The 22,421-nt window shown below is 26.7% G+C and overlaps 1 protein-coding gene across 1 annotated transcript; it reads right to left on the bottom strand.

Annotated features, from left to right (window-relative positions):
- Positions 1-1,815: 1,815 nt before the first annotated feature.
- Positions 1,816-22,216, bottom strand: LOC132937245 (uncharacterized). Its single transcript, XM_061004080.1, has 5 exons — positions 21,929-22,216; positions 9,487-9,602; positions 8,531-8,702; positions 7,005-7,179; positions 1,816-2,163 (listed from the first exon to the last, which is right to left on the bottom strand). The coding sequence occupies exons 1-4, from the start codon at positions 22,036-22,038 to the stop codon at positions 7,050-7,052; spliced, it is 528 nt and encodes a 175-aa protein (XP_060860063.1). The 5' UTR covers positions 22,039-22,216; the 3' UTR covers positions 1,816-2,163; positions 7,005-7,049.
- Between the last annotated feature and the right edge of the window lie 205 nt (positions 22,217-22,421).

The raw sequence follows: 22,421 nt of genomic DNA, 5'->3' as shown, positions 1-22,421 counted from the left end.
AAAAATAACAATTTTATTTATGGATTGAACAAAACTTTACGATTACAAAATATTTAATAAAAAAATAGAATAAGAATACAATTTTATCAAATATAATTAACAATGTCATAGTAAGAATACTTTACCACAAAATATTCAAGAAAAAAAAGAAAATAATACAATGAAATATATAAGGAATATAAAAACATAATATTATCTTAGTTATATTTGAGTAGTTATTGTATTTTTTTTTTTATTATTATTATATAAGCTTAAATTCTTAACACATAAATAAAAAGGTGGATAAGTGGATGTCGCTCTGCTGTACAGTAGGTTACAAGTGAGTTACTGTAATGGATGGTGTTAAATTTGAATTAAATGATATAATATCATTGTATAAGAAAAACGATTCTGAGCGAAAATGGTCAGTCAGCCTATGATATCACCAAGTATATATTTTGATGATATAATTGTGAATAAAGTAATTTATATATAACCTATTTACGTGGAGCCTTGTTTTAAATTTTCCATCCTTATAGCCATAAAAGTTAAACATTTTATACATTTTTAACTACAAAATAATTTATAAATTATAAATTTGATAAATGTTGTCAAAATTTGAACTTTAAATGCTTATAAAAAAAATTGTGCCTATGTATTTTTAATATTTTTCAACCGCTATTAGAGCGATATATCAGGAGCCTTATATTAAATTTTCACGCTTTTTTACCCAACAAATAAAAATTTATTGATATTTATAGAAAAAAAAAACTAAAAAAATTGAAAACTGACAATGTCCGTAAACAGCTCCAAAAGAGTCAAAATATTTTCAACATTTTATGGTGTATAGAAAATGCTAGTATAAACATTCAGTGAAATTTTTTAGTATCTACATTCTACAGTCATTCGTTTTTTAATTACAATAAAATAAGAAAATCGTTACATGAGAAATCAAGTGAATATCAAATGTTGTAAAAATATAAATTTCAGACGCTCATAAAAATTTAATTTAAGTTTCTTGTAGACATTTTTTTTTTGATAAAGGTAGACAAACTTATGAGTAATCGTAAATCTTAGATTTAAAAAGAAAAATTTTTATGAATTCTCAACTCAAAATAATTTGCTAATTTTCGTGATTTTTTCGTATTTTGTCAAAATTTGAACTTTAAATGCTTAGAAATAAAAACTGTGACTAAGGATTTTTAATTCTTTTCATCTGCCTATGAAACAATAACCTAGGAGCCTTCTATTAAATTTTCAAGCTTTTTTACAACAGATAAAATTTTATTGATATTTATAGAAAAAAAAACTAAAAAAAATGAAAACTGACAATATCCGTAAACAGCTCAAAATTTGGAAAATGTTATGGTGTATAGGAAATACAATTATAAACATTCAGTCAAAATTTCATGTCCCTACGGTCATTTGTTTTAGAGTTACACCAAAAACCAAAATCGATTTTCTCGAAAACAGATTTTGCGTGAAAATTCCTGTTTTTTCTTAATTTTTCTTTTGTTTTTCACGTCGCTTTTGAAAACTACTGGGAAATTTTACTTTTGACTCCCAAGTACCAACTAGATTCACTTTCCTATCAGAAAAGTTACTGTTGAAGAAAATCCAAGCACTTTTACTGTCCTAAAAGGTGATGACAGACAAAAATAAAAAAAAAACACACATCATTGTAAAATCAATACATTCATCGCTTCGCTCAGAATCTAAAATATAATTACATGAACAAAACTTTGGACACAAAATATTCAATAAAAAAATAAAAATAAATAGTTACAATCAATCAAATATAAAAAATAGTATAAATACATAGGTAACATATTACCTTAGTTAGATATTAATAATGATGGGCAGTGTTATGGAGTTTGTATTTAAATAAATTAGTAATTATCTACAACATGTAAAATTGTGAAATATATTATGTGTCATTACAGAAAGTAGTTTTAAATTGGTAAGCCGCTTATATGATATATATAGCAGAAAACCAATCCATCTGTCTCATTTTGTATAATTTTTTCCGTAGTTATTGTAATGTATACAGCATGAACAATATAGTATATATTAGTATCTACTAAATATATAGTATATAGGAGACCTGATAGTCCAATTATTACTTAATTTTTATGTTTCATGTGTTATTTTGATGATAGTAGTTGCTTGAAGTTAAACCAATACCTGCAAAATCAACAAAGTAAAAATATATTTCAATCAAGACTAATTTTGAAAATAATATTTTTAGAATCTTATTAGAACCATTACTCATTAAATTATAGCTGGCTATTATTAGATCTGAATTTGAGGAGTTCGAACAATGTGTAAATGGGTTTTGGAGCATATACATAAGTTAAACGCTACAGAAATAATTATATATTATGAGTAGGGCTATGAGTATACCACAAAGTGGTATTAGATTAGATTTGCATTCTAGTATTACCAGGCACGGCACCAGCATTTATTTCCTAGGGGGGCGATAAAGGGCAAGTCAATTTTTGTAATGGGGCAAGTTCAACAATAATTGTACTTCTATCAATAGAAAAAATAATAATGATATTTAATACGTCATAATAGTAATTTAAAAAATAAAAATGACAATTCAAATTATGATTTAAATATAAAAATATTTTTAACTGTGCCTATATAACTTGAAATGAAAATAATCAAAAAGTATCATATATTGTTATTGTTTTTCAGTTTTTGAAATTTAATATTTAAGTGAAATCAAACAACATTTGCACCGACGAATGTTCATACCAAATACTAACGAATGAACGAAATGCGACCATGTACACACACACACATGACACATACATATTATACACATACACAATTAACAGAATGACGACTCGTGTGGGAAATTCGACTAACTAATAGGTGAACGCCGCTAATTTTAAAAATTTTGAACGACCACATTTACCGATTGCGGCGAGTTAAAAATTAAGATAGTAATCCCATTTAGTATTTAAGATTATAATATAATGTCCATCATATAAACGGTAACACACCAGTAAAAATATGAGTTGAAATAGGGGGGGGGGCAAGAACTTATCCTGGGGTGTAGTCGCCCACCCTTTCCCCCCACCCTTTGGCGCCGTCACTGTGTATTACACTAGTTTTCTACATTCCCTTCAATTATCTTAAACCTATCGGTTTTTAAAATTGATTGTTTACATGCATAGTTGAATCCATAAGTGTGTGTATGAGGATGGCAGGATAGGCATGCCTCATCAACATAGTTACACCAAATTTTTTTCATTCTTGAAAAAATATGACATAGAAGACATAATTTTAAATGTTGACCAAGAGAAAATGCTATAAAAAGGCCCTTCAGCGTATTTTCCAGGTTTGTAATAGCTTTTTTTATTTAGTTTTTTTATTTATCAATGATAAATCTTAAATTTTTAACAGTATTTTAATTTATAAAATATTCTTAGATTATATAATATTTCTAAATTAAGTATGGTATAATTTATTAAAATTATATTTTGTATCATAAAAATTGTATAGTTTTAATGAATACACGAAAATCAAGATTTGGGTGGTACGAGCAATTATATACCATATTTTTATTTTTTATTTTTTTTTTCGAACAAACAAGAATATATATACAATATGTAATAAAATGTTTACAATAGGTAATATGGAGAGTACAAGTTTATCGGATTAGTAAATTAACATTACATTTCACAAAATATGTGATAAAATACTCAAAGTTTTTAGAGCATATTTTGATAGTTTATCGAAAATCAAACACTTTGGTTAATATATTCATGAATCAAGGTCAACTACTATACATACTATCTAAATTTGATTGAAGAATGAGATCTGTGTTGGATGTATTATTGCATCTTTTTTACATATTATAAAAAATATCATGAAAATTGAACTATATAAAATAAAGAAAAAATGTCTTTTCTTAGTGTAACTAGGGTGTGTAATTTTCTAAATGACCAACACTACGATATTATCCTAATACCGTTTGTTATCCTATAAAAAAGACATTGATCGTGCTACTAACATGCAGAATGCATTACATTGCATGAGTACAAACCCCGTAGCCACGATTTTGTTAGTGTCTAATTCTGTGTAGATCATGGTATAGACCAGAGGTGGGCAAGTGGTGGCCCGCAAACCTTTTTTATCTGGCCCGCGCTACATTTTCAAATTATATCATACATTTTAATGTTTAATCGTCTATACTCTATATCTATAGTCTATGCTCTATCTTATCCATATAATAATAATTGTCATCTAGTATTGAACAACATAATATGTCAATACTCAATATGTCTAAAAATGTCCTATATTATAGTGTACGTATATATACGTATAGCTTTTAACCATAGCTGTTCGTACCGTATTTGATTATATCAGTTTTCATTTCTCAAATTATCGGGTTTTCAGATGGATTAAGAAAAAAATAAGCAGTTTTTCAAAATACAGTCGTTGAAAAAAAATTAATACATTTTCCGTGTTACAAAATTATAAAAATAGAATTTGACGACGAGTGTAGTTTTGAACAATACATTACCCACTGGCCACTTGGACGAATTAACTGTACAATTCGAAAGACGATTTGAAGAAGGTGAACTTATGCGCCCTCAAATAAATTATTTTAATAATCCAATGACAGTTGAAATTTAAAAGCAAGATGCTGAACTTCAATTAGAATTATGCGATTTGCAAACTGATCCATTATTATTATCTACGAAAGAGATTGACGTAAGCTTTTGGAAAAAATTACCTATTGTAAAATATCAACTTTTACGAGAGTTTGCTTTAAAAATGTTAATCGTGTTTGGAACTACATACATTTGTGAATTTACATTTTAAAATATGAAGCATATTAAATCAAAACAAAAACATCGTCTAACAGATGAAAACTAACCTAACCTACTTCGTGTTTCCTCTTTCGAAATAGAAGTTGATTTTGCCGTGTTATCATTAACATCAGTCACACGTCCTCAAAACTCACATTAAACAAGTAGTAATAGTATCATTTATATTTAATAACTATTTTTGTATTAGTATTATTTTAGATTCTGAGTGAAACGATGAATGTATTGATTTTACAATGATGTGTGTTTTTTTTTTTATTTTTTTATTTTTTTATTTTTTTATTTTTGTGTCTGTGTACACGATAAGTAGTCGAAATAATGCTTCGATTTTCGACTTCAGTATCTTGTTCGATGGGAAAGTGAATATCGTTGGTGCATTGGGGAGGTCAAAAGTAAAAATTTCCCAGTAGTTTTCAAAAGCGATGTGAAAAACAAAAGAAAAATTAAGGAAAAACGGGAATTTTTACGCAAAATCGATTTTTAACAAAATCGATTTTGGTTATTGGTGTAACTCTAAAACAAATGACCGTAGATGCATGAAATTTTCACTGGTTGTTTATATTTGCATTTTCTATACACCATAAAATTTACAAAATATTTTGACTCTTTTTGAGCTGTTTACGGCCATTGTCAGTTTTCAATTTTCTTAGTTTTTTTTTCTATAAATATCAATAAAATTTTATCTGTTGAGTAAAAAAGCTTGAAAATTTAATAGAAGGCTCCTAGGTTATTGTTTCAAAGGCAGATGAAAAAAATTAAAAATCCTTAGTCACAGTTTTTAATTATAAGCATTTAAAGTTCAAATTTTGACAAAATACGGAAAAATCACGAAAAATAGCAAATTATTTTGATGAGAATTCATAAAAATTTTTCTTTTCAAATCTAAGATTTGAAAATGTAATATATGATTACTCATAAGTTTGTCTACCTTTATCAAAAAAAAAATGTCTAGAAGAAACTTAAATTAAATTTTTATGAGCGTCTGAAATTTATATTTTTACAACATTTGATATTTACTCGATTTCTCATGTAACAATTTTCTTATTTTATTGTAATTAAAAAACGAATGACTGTAGATACTTGAAAATTTCACTGAATGTTTATATTAGCATTTTCTATACACCATAAAATGTTGAAAATATTTTGACTCTTTTTGAGCTGTTTACGGACATTGTCAGTTTTCAATTTTTTTAGTTTTTTTCTCTATAAATATCAATAAATTTTTATTTGTTGGGTAAAAAAGCGTGAAAATTTAATATAAGGCTCCTGATATATCGTTCTAATAGCAGTTGAAAAATATTAAAAATACATAGGCACAATTTTTTTTTATAAGCATTTAAAGTTCAAATTTTGACAACATTTATCAAATTTATAATTTATTAATTATTTTGTAGTTAAAAATTTATAAATTTTTAACTTTTATGGCTAAGGATTGAAAATTTAAAACAAGGCTCCACGTAAATAGGTTATATTTAAATTACTTTATTCACAATAATATCATCAAATATACTTGGTAAAATCATAGGCTGACTGACCGTTTTCGCTCAGAATCGTTTTTCTTATACAATGATATTATATCATTGAATTCAAATTTAACACCATCCATTACAGCAACCCACTTGTAACCTACCGTACAGCAGAGCGACATCCACTTATCCACCTTTTTATATTTAGTAATATTATTATTTATATTTTATATTTAATTAAATTATTTTTAATAACCTTTTTTTATTCGTCGTTAATATTCACACTATAAACAAAATAAATGCTAAATTAAAAAAATGAAGATTTTGAATGACCTTTTTTTTGTTGCTTTCTATGCTCTAGGTCCGCTAGATTTTAATTTTCTAAAAATTGGCCCTCTAGTAACTTTCAGTTGCCCACCCCTGGTATAGACTATACCATAGAGAAGTAGATAATAATTTCGCGCATGTAGGCTGACGGCAGTGGGAATACGCGGAAAATGACGAGTTTTGGTCGCCACCAGGTCTACTTCTCTCGTGGAACGGAGTATACACATTGTTAACTATTATTATTTTACCTATAAGGTTACTTAGACTTTTATTAAATTATTGTATTAAGGTGTAATAGTAAAATCACATTATATAAATACAAACACATCAATACATAATATCAATAACACACACCTGAAATCAACTGAAAACATTCAATATGTATTACCTGTGCACTGTTACATTGTTGTCATATGAATCAAAATTATATAGTTTAATGATTGCGGCTGCGTTTGGCTTGACATGCTCTACAGCACCATGGTTGAAAACATTTAACAAAACTGCATATCCTATGTGTTGCGCTAATACCACATTTGGAGCATAGTAGTATTTCCCAGGATCCACTGTTTGGAAAATAAAAAATGTATTAATGCCTTTTGAATTAGAGTATAATAATAATAACATCATCATAATATATAATACATATTATATATTTATGGCATTTTCTTATGACAGTCTTAAGTGTAATTACATTATTATTACATTTAATGGGAAAATTTAATTTTGTAAACAACAAGTCAACAAAGGTTAAATTTTGAGTTTCTATAAAAACAGAAGATTATGTTAATAAAAGTTTAATATGCTTATGAAGTGCCTTTTAACTAAATTTAAATAAAATAATAAAGCACGAGAACGTAGTTTATTAACTGATCCCAAATTATTTATATTAATTTAATAAAAATAAAGCTCTAAACCACCTAATCAAAAGAAAATATAGGTAGCACATAAGAAAGAAACAGTAATAAATTATTTATGAATTTATGTCCATATATTGTATATATTTATAAAAAGTAAGTTGAAAACATTTTATCTATAGGCTGTTAAGAAAGAAGAATTAATGTTTTCTGAACAAAAAAATAAAAAAAACAACAAAACGACAAATAACAAAATCAATAAACCAACAAATTACAAAAACAACAAAAACGACTACACATCATATTTTAGGGTATGGGGACGGAACTTGTATAACCAGCATACACAAAAGTTTAAATATACTACATAAGTACTATAATAATATATTTAACAGTATTACAATATTAAAATATTTTTTTCACAAACTTCTGCACCTTCAATAATTTTATTTTTTCCTGATGCTTCGAAGAAGATACCATTAATATAACCATGTTGCTCACCTTTTGTTCTTTTAATAACGGTATTCTTTTTTTTACATAACTATTGGTGTATGGTAAGCACACCAACCATAATATACCTAATATAATATAACTTTAATATAAGGGTTGCATATTATAATTAATGTTTAAGCACAGGTTTTCTATTTTAACAGTCATAGTTAAGCGTTAGATACTTACCTCCGCTAATTAAACACTCAAAACTATAATGTATAATTAATATCCAATTTGATAATAATGTAATGGAAATTAAAATTGGAATAATGATTATTGATTAATGCAATAAAATGTACATATTATATGGTATTTAGAATATACACAGACATATAGATGCTAATTTACATATTACATGTATGATTAATTTGATACAACAAAAGTTGGAAATGTATAATAAAATTGTTTTGAATTTCAAGTTACAATAATATGTCAATTTCACAAATATTTCACACAATTTAAGAACGTAATAATTAAATAAGTATTTTCAACTGCCTCTTTATCACAAACTATGATATACTGTATTATTTGACTTTGGGGATAAATAAAAATTATTTTTATTAATACTTACATCTTATTTTGATATTTTCGGTTCTCTTTATGAGGACAAAGACATTTTTCAATATTGCAAGTACGCCTTTCTGAGACCCGAACAGAAGCGTTGAGAACAGGTACTGTATAGGCATCCATGTACTGTATTGCCATGCCTCTCTTCTGAGACGACAATCTTTCTTCTTGTATACCTGATATACCAAATCAAGTTATTCAAATTTATAAAGTTATATTTTATGAACAATTTACGATTTAGAATATTTCATGTATGTATATAGTATACACATTATACATATTTTACAGAATCTCTTGACTCACTATAATGTAGTTTATAATTTTTCATTAAACTCAACTTTGTTATTGCGACTACCGGACTACCCCACAGTTAACATTGGCTTTATTTAGTTTCAATACAATTATGTAATTTAAAAGATAAATGATAAAATAACATAAGTAGGTCTGCCCAACAAAACTTACCGAACAAGTCACCTAAAAACTATAATTTTAAATCTTTATTAAATTAGGATATTCGTAAGCTTTTGTCGTGAATTTGTTATATATGCGTAATCAATCAGTTGGTTATTGATTTTTGAGGGAGTATCATAAAGCAGTGTTTCCAACTTATTGGGTCGCAAAATATTTATTATGGGTTGCTGTCGTAATTTAAATACAATAAAAACTAAACATTCAATTTGAATTTAAAAATAAACTATATATTCAACAGAATAATGTATTCATTGCCTATTCAATATTGCATTATATTATTTAAATTTACTGATAAAATTGCCAATAAGAAAAATGATTATTAATATTATTATACTATGGCCTAGGTAATTGATTTTTGGTAGAAGGTCACCACCCAAAAAAGTAAATTATAATAAAATAATGAAATAATAAAAAATAATAAAATGGTTGAGAAACATTGTCATAAAACATTGCATATAGAAATATTAATGTAATACTTATAAATCATACCTCCATCGACTTTGCATGCTTTACAGTGCCATAGTTGGTACAATTCGAGAAAACTGCACACTCTATGTGTTCCATATAAACCGCATTTGTAGCACATAACTATTTCCCATAATCCACTGTTTGAAAAATAAAAATATGTTAGGTAGGATATGCCACTCGAATTATTATAGTTAATATTATTATTATTATTATTATTAATATAGTATAATAATAATAACCTAATATAGGTACATATTATATAATTATTTCAATTTTTATGACATTATTAAGTAATGTCCAATTTAAGGAAAATAATATGTAATATTGTACATAACATGTCAACATAGGTCATATTTTGAAAAATATAAAACCAACAATCATGTTAATGAAAGTTTATGCATGATGTGACTTCTAAAATATTTACTTCAATAAATACAACACTTTTTTTTTCAAATGTTTATTATTATTTTATTATTTTTTATTTTACATAAAAACGGGCTTACGCTCAGGTAAAAAGGGTATATATAACATAATAATATAACAATAAACTCAATATAACAAATCATAAAGACGGCTAATGAATAACAAAAAAAACTAAATTAACGTATAAACTAAGAATTATATTCATTATTTATGAATTTTTATGTAATTTATAATAATTTAGGGAATGAAGGCAATTGTTGTAAACAAGACACCTATCTAACTTGAAGACAAATACTTCCAAAACCCAAACAAATAACGTTTGTATACTTGGTTTATAAATATATAACAAATTAACTTTGTTGGTACCATATATTTTATTAAAAACAATTATTGACTATTTTGTAAATTTATGTAAATACAATATAATATCAATATAGTTAATTATTTTCCTATTAATATTATTATTATTATTACTTTTTTCAAAATAAAATAATTTATAAGCAAATCTCTATTGTGGGTGGGGGTTCAAAATAATTTACTAGGGCGGAAATATGTTAAATGGCCAGGAGAGCTGATGAAGCTTGTTATGGCCCTGTAATCAGGGTTGGGAACTTTTAAATTACTGTAATTAATTATATATTATTTAGATTACTCAAGTAATTTGTAATTGGTATATGCATACAAACTTTTGAAGTAGTTTGTAATTCTTAAAAAATTACCTAACATGTATGTAATTAGTAATTAAAAATTACCGAAATCACATTTTATGAAATAAGCCAGAATTCCAAATATCACTAATAGTACGTACAATTGGCAATAAGATAATAATATGTCCAAAACAGATGTATTATATTATGATTATCTTAATTATCTACTTGTCTGGATGCCTACAAGTTTCATAGTATTTAGATATTTTACAAATTTCACTTTTACGGTCAACTTAAATACCCACAGTATTTACAATATTACAAAATTAAAATTTTTTTCTAAGGCCCTCTATTCAATAGTTTTATTTTTGTCTGATGCTTTGATGAAGACACCATTAAAATAATCCTGTTGGTTGTCTTTTGTTCTTTTAATAATATAACTATTGGATGAACTGTATCCCCAGGATTCCAACGGTATAATGGTGGAATATCATAATCATTGTATAAACACCGATTTTTTTATATCTACCGTCATAGAGCCTAATGGTGATTTTTATAAGTTACATCCACTAAACGATTTACATGAGCACTGTAATGTATAATATCCAATTTCATAACAATGGAATGGATCACGGTGTGAAATCAAAATTAGAATAATAGTTATTAATCGATAAAAAATACATGCACAGATACATAGATCAATCTACATAGGTATATGCTAAGTTTGATACAACAAAAGTAGAAAATGTTTAAAGAAATTGTTTTAAATTTAAATTTACATTAATATGCCAATTTCAAAAAAAAAATTATTGTACACTTGGTAATCAGCAGGGCTAGGATTTGTATGCAATAAAAAACGGTAAAATATGCATTTTATTTACCAAAATATGCAAAAATATGCATTAAAATTTTTATAAGATAAACACAAAAATATAGTTACAAAAAAAATATTTTTTTGTTGAAATACATCAGTGATTAGCTGTTCGTCTTAAGGGTCACGTTGCCAGTTTTTCAAATTTTTCACAATTCTATAAAATTTGAAAATTTGAAAATTAAATTTTATATTTTAGTTGCCACTTCAATCATAAGACTTTTACACTAATCTACTACCTGTGGGGGTGGGGGGTTATAGGGTGTATTATATCGAAAAAAACGACTTTACGGGAATAACGCTCAAGCTTTGTAGAATTGTCGGATTCTGATGACTATTTTTTTATCTGAAAGAAGAAGACTTCCTACAGCCCACATCGATCTCTGATTTCGTTTTTATTTCAAATGATGAAAATGAAAATTGAATTAAAAAATTTGTAAAAAAAATGCTTTTTATCTTGTATTTTTTTAGACATATTATAAAGTTTGAGAATGAAATATTGAAAAACAGAAATCGATGCGAGCTGTATTTCTCTCTAGCAATTAAATAAAAAATTATGAAATTTGGTTGATTCTATAAGGTGGTATCATTATTCCCGCAGAATATATTTTTGAGGAGAAAATGGCATCGGCATCGGGCGCCTTAGTATAATATAATTGAGAAAAAAAAATAATTTATAAATAAATTTTATAATTCACATTCACTACGAGTGTTACATGCTACGATCACATATTTTTTCAAATTTTCGAAAATGAATGTTAAATTATTTAATCTTTTATCGCATACCTATTGTACCATAGGGGGTTAGGAAAAAAAAGCAAGTGAGTGAATAAAAAGCAAAGGAAAAAAAGCAAGTAAAAAAAAGCAAGTTAAACATTTTACAGTCACCATAAACATTATTTCGTATATAATAACGAAAATGACTACTATTCATTAATAATATGGCTATAGCAGTAGGTATAGCATATTATGTACGATGTACCTACCTATAGGTAAATACAAAATGACAATAAATAACTCGTCAATATTTTGGTTATCGCTGCGCTCGGATAACGGCTTATGACACCAACGTTTTTCCAAATCACATGCCGATTATAGATTACAAAAATTACCCAATATACCCAAATATAATATCGCCGACTTCAGTCTGTCCAAAGCTACGAGATTACAGCTCAGCTGCGTTCATTACCTACTCTAATATAAAAATTCAACGTTTTTTCTACTTCGTTTTAAATTAGTATTATTATTATTATTTTTTTTTTTTATTAATTGAAATGTCACATCAAATAATAAAATCTAATAAAAATACGGAAAAAGTTTGTTTTAATGGCCACATGTATACGAAACATTACAGTACTTTAATATCTGATGTTTGGAGGTGCTCTAAGGCGTCGAGTCTCAAGTGTCCAGGCAAATTAAAAACATCGAAAGAAAATCCTACTGAAATACCAATAATCGATAAAGCACATACTTATCCTCCAGACACGCATGAAGTTGAAGTTGATAAATGCTTAGCACGAATGAAACATAAGGAAGCAACTACGTCAACAAATCCAATTGAGATTTACTGTGAAGAACTTGGAAGCTTGGATAATGAAACTCGAGCTAAGATGCCACCAGAAACAATTACTAAAAGAACTCTTCGTAATCAACGATCAAAAAATAATTTAAAAGAACCCAGACATTTAGATGACTGTGTAATCGAAGGTAAGATGAAAATACTATATTATAATTTAGGTTTTTTTTTTTTATTGATAAATAGTTGAACAGTATTTTATTGATTACCTATCAGTTTTTTTAATATTTTTAAATATTAATAATATAATATATTATGTAATTACGATAAAACATTTTTAATTAATTATTTTTTGAGTTATCATATTCACCACTGATAAAGGGTTAAAACATCTTACCGAGGCGGATACATGGATGTTCGATGGTAACTTTGCAATGGCACCTTCTATTTTTCAACAATTATACGTAATAAGAGTCAAAATTCATGATTTGTATACAAATACAGTATATTGTTTATTAGAAAAAAAAAACGCAAACTACTTATGAATATATTATGTTACAATCGTTACTTAATGCATGTCATAATTAAAACTTGTATCCAGACCCTATTAATGTTCATATTGACTTCGAAAAGGCAGCTATAAATGCAGTCACATCTATATTAGGTGAACATGTAAATATAAAAGGTTGTTTTTTTCATTTAACGCAAAGTACCTATAGGAAAATACAATACCTTGGTTTAGTAAATTTATACACGAAGAATGAAAATTTTAGTTTGTTTTGTAGAAAAATTGATGCTCTAGCTTTTTTACCTGTTGATGATGTTCCAGCTGGAATTGACTATATTAAAAGTATTATGCCAGAAGAGGCTAGAGAACTAGTCAATTATTTTGATCGAACTTATATTTCGGGAATAAATAGACCAATTGGAATTTCACGGCCAGGTAAAAAAACCAAATTTCGAAATATTCCATCAATTTTTCCACCTGCTACGTGGAATGTACACGAAACAACTCTTAAAAATTTATATCGTACTAATAATCAAACAGAAGGATTTAATCATCGATTTTCTAAACTCGTTAGCTATAATCATCCCTCTATTTGGATCCTGATTAAAAAAATTAGATTAGAGATAGATTCAGATAGCACTAAAATAGCTCAATTTGATATAGGTAATTTACGACCAAAAAAAAAAAAAAATGTATGAAAATATTCAAGAAAAGTTATTTTTACTGTGTACAAAATACAAGAATAATAATGATGATAATTATATCGAACACTTCTTAAACGCTGTAGCTTATTATATACGTTTTAAATAAATACATTTGTTTGATTCGATTTTTTAACAAACTATATATAATAATTATTTGTCAATTTTAATAGTAAAATGTAATATACTTATGACTTATTATAATATAATTATATACATAATATATTTAATATATTTAATTAATTAATAAAATTATTTTGATTCGATTTTTTTAACAAACCTTGTAATGATATATACCTATAATAATAAATAATAAATACCTACCTAAAAAATAAACTAATGATAATAATTAGTTTTCGCTTTTTTTTCAATTTGCTTTTTTATCCATATGCTTTTTTTTCACTTGCTTTTTTTTCCTAAACTCGTACCATAGGATTGTTTTTATAAAAATAAAATTTATGTTTGACAAAAAACCAAGTATTATGAAATTTACTATAAAACATTTATTTTTCGCATTCTTATAGTCGAAATGTACAATAATATTCATTTTATTCAATATATGCAATAATATGCATTTCATCCAAAATATGCAAAAACATGCAAAATAAAAATACCACCATTTATCTCATCATGAGGTGATTCGTGGACATTACTGACAAAATCAATAATCAGTAGTCGCAAAAAAAACATGCTTTTGCGTATAAATCCTAGCCCTGGTTATAAGTATGTATTGTAATGGATGGTGTTAAACTTGCATTCATTGATATAATATAATTGTACACGAAAAAACGATACTGAGCTCCTAGGATATTTTTTATTATATTTATAGTATTATTACTTATTAACGCTTGTCTAAACCTTAAATACTTATAACTCATAAACTACTCGTCCTAAATTCAATATTTATGTATTAAAATACTTAGAAAAATATTCTGCTTTGGAAAATGAAATTAAAACTCTATGCTGTTATTCAAAAAAGTAAAAAACTTAAAAAATTATAAGGATAAAAAATATTTAAAAATATAATTTTTAATAAAAATGTTATTTTTTTAACAACTTGAAACTATGTAAAAAAATATTTTCAAAAACGTTAATATTTTTTGAGATCATGAGTGTTTTACGCTTAATAAATCACCCTGTATAATAATATACTTAAGAAGTTTCAAGTACCTACCCATGATTAATATTTTTAAATTACTAGAAAATAATTAAAATTGTTTCTCTTGTTTATTTAATATATAAATTCATCCAAATTTGAACTTAAAATATCTATAAAAAAAATGTATTTATATATTTTATATGGAAGCTTGTTTTAAATTTTTAATTCTAAGCTATTAAAATTGAACATTTTAATATACATTTTTAACTGAAAAATAGTTTGTCAATTTTCTCAACATTTAAATTTGAAATGCTTATAAAAAAAATGTTGCCTGTGTATTTTTATAATATTTATAAACTAAGATTTTAACAATATATGAGGCGCCATTTAATACATTTTCAAGTTTTTGATACAACGAATAAATTTTATTGACACTAATAGAAAATTATAAATTGTAAATGTCCATAAAAAGCTCAAAACAAGTCAAAATATTTTGAAAATGTTATCAAGTATAGAAAATAATCAAGTAATTAATAAATAAGTAATTATCCACAGTTATACGTTTTTCAATTACAAAAATATAAGAAGCTCCATGAAAGATCTAGGGAATACCCAATGTTGTCGGTACAAATTTTAAATTCAAATGGTCATAAAAATTAAATTTCACTTTCTGGTATTCAATGTTTTTTTCTTTTGTCAATAAAAATGTTTTACTTAATGTCCTTTCTTGGTTAAATTTTTATTATATAATTGACATACATACATAGGTATTTTAATGTTTATTTTTTTGCTGTAATATTATATAAAATATTATCATATTTTAGATTCTGAGCGGCGCGCGGCGCAATGAATGTACCGCTTGATTTTACAATAATGTGTGTTATTTTATTTTAAGTTTTTTTTTGTGCCTGTCGGAACCTTTTAGTACGGTAAAAATGATTGGATTTTCTTCAACAATATCTTTTATTCTTTTCTGATACGAAAATTTTAGAAAATTTTTATAAGCTTTTCAAGTTCAAATTTTGACAAAATACGTAAAAATCACGAAAATTTGCAAATTATTTCGAGTTAGAAATTCATAAAGTTTTTTCATTTTCCTTTCTTGATTCCTCATAAGTTTGTCTACCTTTATCAAAACAAAATGTCTACCTGAACGTCAAATCAAATTTTTATGAGCGTTTAAAGTTCAAATTTTTACAACATTGGATATTCACTCAATTTCTCACATAGTGATTTTCTTATTATGTTGTACTTCAAAAACGAATAACCGTAGACACTTAAAATTTTGCACCATATGTTTACTTTATCAATTCCTATACATGATTAAATTTTCAAAATATTTCGACTTATTTTGAGCTGTTTACGGGTTTTTTAAATTTTAAATTTTTTTAGTTTTTTTTCTATAAATGTCAATGAAAATTCAATAGAAGGTTCCTGAGAAATTGTTACAATATCAGTTGAAATACTCACAACCGTATTGGCGTCTTCGCTCAGAATATTTTCGTATACAATGATATTATATCATTGAATTCAAATTTTATTTTATTCTGTACCTAATCAAAAAATTTAAAAGTATAAAAATACAATTTTTTTTTTACAATTATTTTATGTTCAAATTTAGATGAAATGACATATATTAACTAACCAAAAGTAACGATTTTAGTAATTTTTTTTGTAATTTTATAATATTAATTCAACTTACTGACTACTGTATTAATAATAATTTGTTCAATAGTTTAATTGAAGATTATATCATCTACGTAGAGTTATCTCAATGTTGATTCGTCTGGAATTGGATTTTTAGTTGAACTTTTTCATTAGATAAACTTGTTTAATGGTATATTTTCAGAAATAAGAGTCTTGCAGAGATCAAAATTAAAAGTTGATTTTTGTTGAGCACTTGTAACTTGTAAGCAGCTGCTGTTTTTTTCAATTTTATTTTGCTTTTGTTTGATTGCTTTGATATGTTTATCCGTTTTATGTGTTGCTAAACGTTGAATTTTTTGTAACTATTAACTTTACATTCGCACAATATTTGTAAAATAGAGTACCTACTCTCGTCGATCGAAAAGACGTCATTGCCAAAGTTAGACAGAAAATATCTAAGTATCAAATAGTGCGGCATTTTATCTTTTAACATTTTTTCGGCTAACGAAGAAAGAACTTAAAAATACGAATTTAAACGAATTTAAAAATAGATTTTAATATGAACGAAAATGTGCGTATTTTTCATGTGTATTAAAAAGAAAATTAAAATAAATGATAAAATTTTTATAATTTTCATAGCACATAACATAAACTAGATTTATGAAAATACAAAATAAAACGTTATATTATGCAAATTAGCAAAAAATAGCACCAAATCTTAAAAGATAGCACTAAAAACCTAGCAAATGCTATAAAATCTGATGCCTGATAATAAGACGTAATAACACATAAATAGAATATAAAATATCAAAGACTGACGGTTTGTCTCCGCTCAGAACCATGTTTCGTATACAATGATATATTGATATTATATCATTGAATTAAAATTAAATACCATCCATTTCAGTGACCCGCTTGTAACGGATACTGTACAGCAGATACAGATATACAGATGTACAGCGACCACCACTAACCCACTTTTTATTATTATTTAAAAAAAAATGATATGACGTGTTGAGACCCGGAACGTCTTCTAGCACAGCCACCGACCGACACTCACACACACACACATTATTCGTTAATTGTATTGTCTTATTTTTGTATTATTCTGTTGTTTGATGTATTATAAATTGTTATAATTGTAGATTACGCCCGCCGTCGGCTCACAGGTGTGCAAATTTAACGAGCGGCGTACGTGATTTGCGCCACACATAAAAATTAATGTTGGTAATTTGCGCCACACAAAACTAAATGAAATGGTATTAATTAATAATCTGCGCCATCGTGTACCTACAAAAATTGTAATTCGCGTCATTGCTCACCTTATCAAAATTGTAATTTGCACCACTTTAAAATAATTAAATAATCAAGTTTATTTTAATAAAAAATCAGTAATATTATAACTATAAATACATTTATAGAAGGATAAATACGCTATGTGGGGGTATATTAAATAAATATATAATCAATATATTTTCGATTAATATCGGAATAACTGTAAATATCATGATACTAGTAATTTTTATTTGATTAGACGTAATCGATCTCGTCTCTACTTATTATTAGTAGAACACAACGGATATTATATCCGGCACGCGTTAGTACCTACCTATTATCGTATTTCCGATGCGATATCAGTAAATTTATCTGCTGGTAAATTCCAACAATTAAAGTTGAAAGTGTGGCGCAGATTATATAATATTCCATTTCGTTTCCTGTCGTGGCGCAAATTACCAAAATTAATTTTTAGATGTTGCGCAAAATACGTGTTTATTTTTTATATTACATATTTATGTATTATATTTATTTATTTATTATTGTATAATATTTAGGTACATATTATATTTTTAAATTACATACGCGCTTAAATGTACATATTTGTGTCACAAATTACAAGTCATTAAATTGGCGCAAAATACCATCTCCCAATTTAACACGGCCACCGAAAACTAGTTCGGTCTACGGCAGACGCAAAAATATAATTTTTTTTGTACTATACACACTTTATATTAAACCTGGAGCTACCGTGGGGGAATTTGCCCCCCCACACCTCCCCAAAAATGTATTTAATCCATAGGTATACATAAACATAGAGTAATCAATTTATATTTTTCTTTATCTACAGAGTATACGGACTACATCACAATAAAAAGATGTATGTCGGTATATCAGTAAGATTATTACACATAATTGTACAGTATATGCACTGAACTATAATATTATACAGACAGTGAATTGCGGGATAAAAATCCCCAAAAAAACCCTCGAAGAACAATCCCGGGAAAAAATCCCGGACCCTTGGAAAAATTATCCCCAGACTACAATATAATTACTCACAATTATATGAAATTGATTGATCAAATGTTTAAATACTTTTTAAAAGCTAATTAGTGTAATTACCACATTATTAATATTTAATTACAAAAAAAAACTATGTTTAGGTACCTATTCTTATCATTAAGACAATTTATATATAATAAATAATTTTCAAACGTCAACAATATTATTATTTTGTTTTACCTATATCACGATTTAAAACAACACGTTATGTTAATGGTTCTTTTAAAAGAATAGGTACCTACATTCATTAACTATTGTTTGATAATTATTATTATGTATTATTTTACAGATCGATCACAGATGAAATATTTTTAATTTTTATTTTATAATATTTTAAATATTATACATAATATAAGAAAAATTTGTAAAATGATCGTCAAAATATTATAAGGAAACGTAATATTTTATTTCGGGGATTTCATTTTTACAGAACATAAAACAAAATATTATTGTTAATGTTTGAATATTATAATATAAATATAGAAAATCCGTACGAAAGCCGGACCACATCGTTCCCAGTCCATATTATTATCTTAGTTTATGGTTCATCGTTCATATAAAATAAATCAAGATATTGATAACATATATAAATATAGTACCTACCTATACGGCTATACATTAAATTCGTAATATATATTATATTTCCCTATGCAACGTAAAATAATATTTCAATTAATGAAGAAAAAAACTGTAAAAAAGTTAGTAGTTATTACAGGCCACTACACACTTTTTAATTTCATATTCCACACTTAGCATTTCGTACTACACAAAGTGTGTCGTACTACACACAATTTTAGTCACTGGTGTACGGTGTCAGCGGGATACTTTTTGCCGTGCGCAAATCGCCAGTGTGTTTTATATTGTACTTATTATTATAATTATTATTGTCGTGGCGCAAATCGTCAGTGGTTTTTATATTTTTATTGTTTTTTTGCCGAGGCGCGAATCGCTCCAATCTTATTTTTATTGTTATTTGCGGTGGCGCGAATCGCCATTTATAACTATTGTAATATAATCATCGCAATGCGCGAATCGTCATATTATTATAACTATAATATAATTATAACTAGGTAGGGTTCGGGACTTGTTGCACTTAAAATTATCGAAATATGCAGTAAAAATCGTCAAAATATACAGCTAATTTTTTATTTTAAGTTTATTATAATTATAAAAATATAATTTACTATATATTTTTATAAAAAAAAAAATGTTGTCTGACTAAGTTTGAATTTATATTTGTTTTAAGATAAGTCTGTAGGAGTATAGGGCTCATTAGGTTTTACCACAACTATACAACTGTCGTTATTGTCGATAAAAAGGTTGATTATTATAAAGCGATAAATAGACTATCGCAAACAGACGTACGCGTTAGATACGACTAACTACGACCATCCAATTATGATTTTTCCAAACAATTGTACGTTTATAAAAATATATAAATGCAATATATGCCCAAATATGCTAAAAATTGCTCAAATATGCACTTTTTTCAAAATATGACAAAATATGCAAATTCAAACTTAGTATTTAATTTCGTAATTTCATAAAACAAATTTATAACTCACCTAGAATATAGTCTACGACCAGTACAAAAAAACATACAAATGCATCAAGTCCCGAACCCTAGTTATAACCATAGACTATTTGAATTTATATCATAATATGTTTATTTTATCTATTCCTATACTCGATAAAATTTTCAAAATATTTTGACTTGTCTTGAGCTGTTTAAAGACGATTTCAAATTTCAATTTTTTTTAGTTTTTTTGTCTATAAATTTCAATAAAATTTTATTTGTTGGGTACCTGATATATGTTTACTATAGCAGTTGACAAATATTAAAAATACACATTTTTTTATAAGCATTTAAAGTTCGAATTTTGACACATTTTTGAAATTTGAATCAAAAAATAATTGAAGTTCCTACTGTACAGTAGAGTGACACCCACTTGCCCACCATTTGTTATATAATTTTGTTTAATGTAGGTATGATTAATATTAATTCATTACATTTTAATTAAACTCAACTCATCTGCATCCAAAGCTGATTGCTAATAGGATGAGTTTTCCACTTTTGTAACTATATTTTTTATTTAACTTGTGCCTATACATTTTATTGTTCAATTAACCAGGGCTTGAAATCGATTTTAAATATCGAAAAAAATTTGAAACTATAATTCTTAGGTAGGTAAAATTATTTTTTTTAATTTCCTATAGATTGATTTAAAATTCAACAATAGCCGATAAGCCGATCATGTTGTTCATAGGTACTATGTAGGTAATTATAAATAACTAATACTTCGTTTTCTTAGAACTGTTTCGCAGCCGTGCAAACGACAACAGGTTTTTCGTAATTGGTTTCATCGTCAATCTCAAAATTAAAATCGTAAAAATGTAAAATGGATGAGTAGTACCTACCTACCTATCTATTTTATTTCGAAAAAAAAGAAAAATTACGTTTAAATTCTAATTAAAAATCATCCTTAATACATATACTTACAATTAAATCGATAAGGCACAACAAATCGTAAAAATCATAAATTTATAAAATCAATATACCTACCTAGTACTTTTAATTTAAATCAGAAAAAAACAAATATGGATACCTACGCGAAATTAAAATTAAATTTTTCGTTTTGATTTCAAGCCCTGCAATAAACTTTTAGTTATTATTATTAAAAACGATATTAATGAAGTGGGTAAGTACTTACGCCTCTCTGTGAAAGTGTCTATTTTCTTTATAAATACTTTGACATTTCGTGGCGCTACATGTATTGTGCACTGTAGATAAGTCGGACATAATTTTCAAAAAGCCTGCCATGTCCGTTAAATTCGGCGACGACGAAAAAGAACGTTACGAGAGAACGGACGGAGAGCGGTACCGTCAAGGTGTCGGTTAATGTACGGCGGAACGACGGAACGGTATTAATGGGTAACGTTGAGCAACGCGGACGGGAAGCGAAAAAACGTGTTTCGGTGATCGGCAACCGGTAGGTGCGGCGTGCGGGCGGCGCTTCCGACTTCGCTCGGCAAATCGTCGGAATAAAGAATATAGGTTAGGCACGATTGCACAAAGTTACAAATTAGTGCAACAAAGTCGGCGGGCCGTGAGTTTTGCGCGGAGGACGAGGCGTTTGATCGGCGGTACCAACCGTGTCGCCAAGTGTGATCCGCGCAGCCGTATACATTTTCCCGAACCGGCAC

The sequence above is a fragment of the Metopolophium dirhodum genome, chromosome 1 (genome assembly GCF_019925205.1).
Source record: "Metopolophium dirhodum isolate CAU chromosome 1, ASM1992520v1, whole genome shotgun sequence".
Taxonomy (NCBI): Eukaryota; Metazoa; Arthropoda; class Insecta; order Hemiptera; family Aphididae; genus Metopolophium; species Metopolophium dirhodum.
This window is presented reverse-complemented; position numbering and strand designations above follow the sequence as displayed.